General features: G+C 36.8%; 1 protein-coding gene across 1 annotated transcript; it reads right to left on the bottom strand.

Moving 5' to 3' along the window:
* Window positions 1-3,717: 3,717 nt before the first annotated feature.
* On the bottom strand, window positions 3,718-4,242 carry LOC136832857 (uncharacterized). The gene has a single exon (XM_067094519.1). The coding sequence runs from the start codon at window positions 4,240-4,242 to the stop codon at window positions 3,718-3,720; it is 525 nt and encodes a 174-aa protein (XP_066950620.1).
* Between the last annotated feature and the right edge of the window lie 1,916 nt (window positions 4,243-6,158).

Here is a 6,158-nt window from a genome sequence, read left to right as displayed (position 1 = left end):
CCTTGGGCAATTACAAAACGCTTCAGAGACAATGGGAACCCTCGTCTCACAGATCTTGGCATAAGAAAACTTTCAGAAAACCTGCCACTTATACATAAAGAGCTTCCAGTACTGGTGTAAAGACTGAATAATTTGAATCTTTATTTTTATAATATTCGAAAAGCAAAGTTTAAACCAACTCCATCAAAGACTTTACATTAGTCAAGGATAATTAGAGTAGTAGGAATATTTTGTTTATTTACAAAGTAGACTATATCTCTCAGTAGGGCAATCCAAGATTTCATCCTATTTGCTATTATTTTATGATTTACATTAAACATAATGATGGGTCGCCAGTTATCTAGCAAATGTTGATTTCTATTTTTAGAGCCATTTTTATTATTCTTTTATTACCACCAAGACACATTACAGGTTCTTGGAATGCATATCTTATTACTTTTACAAACTCTGCTTTTATAGTATTCCACATAATCTTATAAATTTCTACCGATAATCCGTCAATTCCCAGACATTTTCCTTGCTGTTGGAGGTTGAAACCAATATTCTTTGGAAGCTTGAATTTCAAGTCAATGGCCTTTGTGTGCTTGTTCCATGTGAATATGTTTCATCTGCTGAAATAATAATAAAAATAATTCATGCTACAAATGGCATTCCAAACTTCAGATTGGGTCACCACTTCAGCTGGCATATTGATTTCCTTTTCTACTTTAACATTTCCAGCCACACAGTTTGATATGAAAGACATAAAATTCACTGTATAGCTTTTCGCTTCCATTATGTAATTTTTGGAGTTTTTCTCTTTTCCCAGTACAAATAAGGATACCTTTTCACTGTATATTCATTCGCCTATTTTTGCTCGTATATTTATCCGCAACAGATTTCGCTCTTTTAGCATGTTAGTTTCCTCAAATTTCTTGCCTATAATTAAGTGAGCTTCATATTTACTTCTCAAGACTGACTTGTAAAAATTAAATATTCCATAGTTTTTATTTGTTAATTTTTTAATATTTACGACAAATTTTTGTGAGCTTATTTTTAGTAAAATACCACCAACTTAAAATGGAATTAAAATCTGGATATCTTCTACGCTCCAACGTATCCTAAGTTTCAGCAATATTTTCATGTACAAATGTATCGCTGAGGATTTTCAGTCGCATTTGCCTATACTGAGTTTATCTATTTTTGATCCTATTTTTAATTACATTATAACTAGACAGTGATATTGGAATATTTTAAGTATTGACAACATTGTTGTAAAGACCTTTCACATAAGTTTTGCTGGTTGTGCTTTTATCTCCTCCGATTATTAAATTTTGCAAATTATGTCTACAGTACTATAAACGTTTTGGATTAACTCTTCTCCTTTACTTTTCTTTTCATTTCCTGAACGAGCATAAACATTAATGAGTTGTAATTCTAAATCCACCAAATGACATCTAGCATTAATGATATATTCCTCAACATCCGTCTCACAGCTTAAAATCTTCACTTGTTACATTTTATTTATTCAGTGTTGCATAGCTGCCTTTGAATAGAAGGCTGGGCTTCAATATAATTTAATAAATGCTTTCCAGTATCATATAACTGGATTAGATTTTTCAAGTTATATTCTTGAATACACACACTGTCTTGATGATGCAAGTACATTAAACTCGTTAATGTGATTTGTTTGTCCGCAGTACATGGACCGTTGATATTTACCAAAGCTATATTGAGATAAGTGAAACGTCAAAACATTTGGTATTTTAATTAGTCTGTTATCACAACTCTTCTCCTCTTCCTTTTGAACATTATTCAAGCCATCAATAATTTCGTCAGACTGAACTGATCCTTGTCCTTTTGAATGTTATGCGGATACTTAAAATATCATTAATACAAGCTTGCCGTCTTTCTGTGAGTTTCTTTCCCTTATTTTCTCTTTTTTCCATCAAGATCCCTTGTTTTTTTCAGGTAATTATTTTTCTGTTATTACAGGAACAATCATTTGTCTTTGTCTTACCCGAGTACTTTGTTTGAACGTTCACTTGAACTGATCTCTCATTCTTGGAGCGGGAAATCAGAGTCGTCTATTCATCTGTTTCATGGTTGTTGCCATTTTCACATTTTCATAAAGAACGCTTTCTGTGACATTCCTGATTGCTTCCTAATCTAGTGAAACCTATAGCCAAACGGGTTCTTATTCCCTGATGTCTTCGTAGCTATTTTCAGTTGTTATCTCTTCATCAATTTCTCCTCTATCTTTCACCGTTTTCTTTCCTCCAGCTTCAGAGTTTACTGATTCTTAATTTTCCCAATCTACAGTATATTATTCCTTTATGTCATACTAGAAATGTTTTCTTCATTTAATCTGCGCAGTTGTTCTTATCTCTTATTTGCTCTGCCTTTAACTATGTGACTTTCTTGTCCACATCTGTAACACGTTCGCTTGTGCCCATTATGTATGATGATGATAATAAATCCAGAAATACAGATTGATGAGGGAATATTCTTTCTGAGCTTCATCTCAGAAGTGCAGGTCCCATTTATCAGACCAGTGAAGGCATCCACAGTGTATTTAAGATGTCCTATACTTTCCACTTTCCCATATTCACTCAATCGAAATGCCCTTGTTGACACTTAAGTCATTGATGAGCCAAGATTTATTATCTGTACATTATTCATCTTATTTAATCTGATAACCTTATGCTCTTGGACAACATCAGCAAGCGTCTATTCTGAATCCAACTTCACCACTACTTTAATATTACTATTGTTCTGTACACCGATAGTTTTCTTTGTATTCATTTTCAGTTTGTTAAACAAAACAGCACTAACCAACTCCACTCACTAACAAAGCTGAAGGAGGCAATGCGATGGCGTTTCTCCTCCATAAAATTTATTGTTAACTACCCATTTTCTAAAGATTATTTGTTCCAGGGCATAGACGAGTACCAACATGGGCTCAGCAGCTGTGGGACATCAGTTTAATACCTCTATAATTATAACACTCTTGAACATCCCCCTTGCATTTGAAAATTGGTATCAATATACTTTCCCTCCACTCCTCTGGTATCCTCTCTAGAGCTAAAATCTTTTCCATCAGAATATAAAGGATTTCCACTCCTTCATCTCCTAATGCCTTCCATACTTCAACTGGGATCAGGTCTGGGCCTGTCGCCTTCCCATTCTTCATCTCCTTCAGGGCGTTTAGCATTTCTTGCCTAGAGAAACCTATTACCATTCCCATGTTCAATTGCCCATCCTCTCTTATTAGTCTTTCAGTGCCTTAATTCAGCAGTTGTTCAAAATACTCTTTCCAACCTTTCAATATATCTTCCTCCTTTCAAAGTACAATACCATTTCGATCTTAAATTTGCTTAATATGTGTGATATCTTTGGTGCTTGTGTTTCTGACCTTTGATAGTTCCAGCATCTTCTTCAGCCTTTCCCTTGCTCCCAGTTCTGTATTATACGTTGCCATATGCCCTTGCCTTACCTTAAGCTACCACCTTCTTCACCTCTTGATTTTCTCTCTATGCCTGTCCCTAACAGTGATTCTTACCATTTCTTCTTTGCCTTCTTCTCACTGGCACTGGCTTCATCCCACCTCCAGCTCTCCTTTTTCTTCCATACCATCGCAGATGTTTCCCCAGGTACTTCCTTTTCATACTTCCTAACATTTTCACTTTCTCTATCAATTTCCGCCGACCCCATCTTTTAAACTCTTTTCTCCTATCATCACCCTTTAATAACTTGCACCACTTGATCTTTCTTACTACTTTTCTTTTGGTTTTCTTTTCTCATTTCATACATAAAAGTCTGTGCTGGGGCGGCTACATGGTCACCTGGGACAACTTTGCAATTTTTGACTTCCAATAGCCTTTGCTTTTTGTAAAGAGAGTAATCTATTTGAGAGCATCTACCACCACTCCTATAGGTATTTGGGTGTTCCATTTTCTTTTTAAAAAATGTACTTACTATTGCCACGTCAGTTGCCATGGCAAAGTCCATTATACTCTCTCCTTCTGGGTTTCGCTCACCTATCCCATGACTTCCATGCACACGTCCAATTATGCCATTTTCACCTCCCACATGGCCATTCAAACCTGCCCCCACCACAGCTCTCTCATGCTCTTCCAGATCCTGCATCATTCCATCTATTTCATTCCAGGAATAGTTCTTCTCTTCTGTGCAACCCACTTTTGGTGCAAATGCACTAACAATATTCATCACTTCTCCTCCACAGAATATCTTCAATCTCATGATTCAGTTATTCTTCCCATGCACCTCCGTCACTGCATTTTTCAGTTCCCCAGACAGAACTATACCAACTCCTTTTCTACCTTATGCATTCACTCCACTATAAAACAATTTGTATCCATCACCAAGCTCCTTTGTTTTATTTCCTCTCCATCGTGTTTCTGAACACATAAAACATCCACTTTCTTCCTCCTCATAAGATCAGCCATCTCCCTTTCTCTCCCTGCCATGGACCCAGCATTAAACTGGCGCACTCTAAAGCCTATGTGAGCTAACTTCTTTAGCTGCACATGCTCATGGTGCAGTAGCCCTTGCTAAGTCACAGAGTTAGGGTGATGTATCTGTGTGTTGTTTATGAAGTATGCCCTAGCACTATTCTGTTCCATATGGTTCATTCCATATTAAGTTTTGGCATGTCAGGTTTTTATGGTCGGATGCCCTTCCTGACATCTATCCTCCCTATTTCATCTGGGCTTGTAACTGGCGCTGAGTCGGGCTGGCTTGCTCCCCACCCCGGCCCCGGCAGCGTGTCTAGATTAAATGGAACCGTATGCTGTAATTTATTATGCTGTAATGGGAATGCTCCAAGGTATGGGCTGTCAGCCTGCTGAAATTTATAAGGAATTTTAGATTCTTTTAAAACATGAACTGTTCATGGTTGTTAAGAAAGCTCTTGAATGTGAACAGTTAACAGCACCATAAATGACTAGTCAGATAAAACTACTAAACAAGGAGGCCAAAGACCAGTCATTGAGTGATTAGAAGACCATTTCGTTTCTGAATGTCGACTGAAAATTCATGGCTGGGGTGCTCGGAAATCGATTAAAGAAAGTAAGGGCTAAGTTAATATCTGCAAAACAGTATGGGTGAGTAAGGGAGAAATCAATACTGACCTTGAACCATAATATTCGTAGTACCATTGATAATGTAACTAAAAGTGAATTAAATTAAGCTGCTTTGAAATCAGGTCCAGCAAAGGCCTTTAATGCTGTGCATCATGATTTTTTATTCAGATATTTACAGAATAGAATACCATCTTAGTTTATAGAATGGATATGAACTCATGAAAAAATTTGTTTACAGATTGTTTATGTATATCAAAGGGTGTTTAAGTTTTCCTTTTTCCTTTCCTTGGTGAACTTGATATTTGGTTGTTCAGAATTTAAATCAAAATTTCCTCATAAAAAGACTGCCAGTTATTGCTAATTTCATGAGCTCTGTAAAACAATGTACAGACATTATTGAGTTTAAAATTCAGTCAAGTTTTGGTTGTAAAAATTCTTTCCTTGCAGCTTCAGATCTTAAAGGCGGCTTATTTAGAAGGGAAATGAACATATATTATTGCAAAATAATATTCACCCATTTAATAGAAACCCATAAGTTTCTTATTTTCCTCCTACAGTGCCCGTAATTTGACTTTACACTTTGGTTGCAATTGCAATCCCAACACTGAAAGGTAAAAAAAATTGTAATAAAAAAGCGTTAGTACTAGAACAATTAAATTTTTATGGAACACTCGCCTATTAATGCACTGATGCTTGGTATGTCCTTCATGACTCTTGCACAGTTTGATACGCTTTGGGGCCGATTTTTTTTTTCAGCAGTGATGCTTTCATAGAGTTTCAGGTTGTCAGGTGGGAGGAGAATCTTTGTATAAGTTCTCTAGGGGCGTCAAGGTTTCTCCCGTCTCGTCAGCTATCCTAAGGATGGGTGCATTTGTTCTTATTAGAATGGGCTCATCAGCTGGTATATAAAGGGTCCAGGTTGCTAGTGGAGAGGATTGGAATTCTGATTGGCTGTTAGGAGATTAGTGCCCCCGAGTGAACCCTTCTCCCAGATGTTGATAGTTGCACCTGTCTCTGTGTGCAGACATTAGAAACAGGATGGGTGGTGGTACTGGGAGGGCCACTTACCTTGGA

Source organism: Macrobrachium rosenbergii, chromosome 50, assembly GCF_040412425.1.
Source record: "Macrobrachium rosenbergii isolate ZJJX-2024 chromosome 50, ASM4041242v1, whole genome shotgun sequence".
Classification (NCBI taxonomy): domain Eukaryota; kingdom Metazoa; phylum Arthropoda; class Malacostraca; order Decapoda; family Palaemonidae; genus Macrobrachium; species Macrobrachium rosenbergii.
The sequence above is the reverse complement of the archived record's forward strand: the minus strand, read 5'-3'. Positions and strand labels throughout refer to the sequence as shown.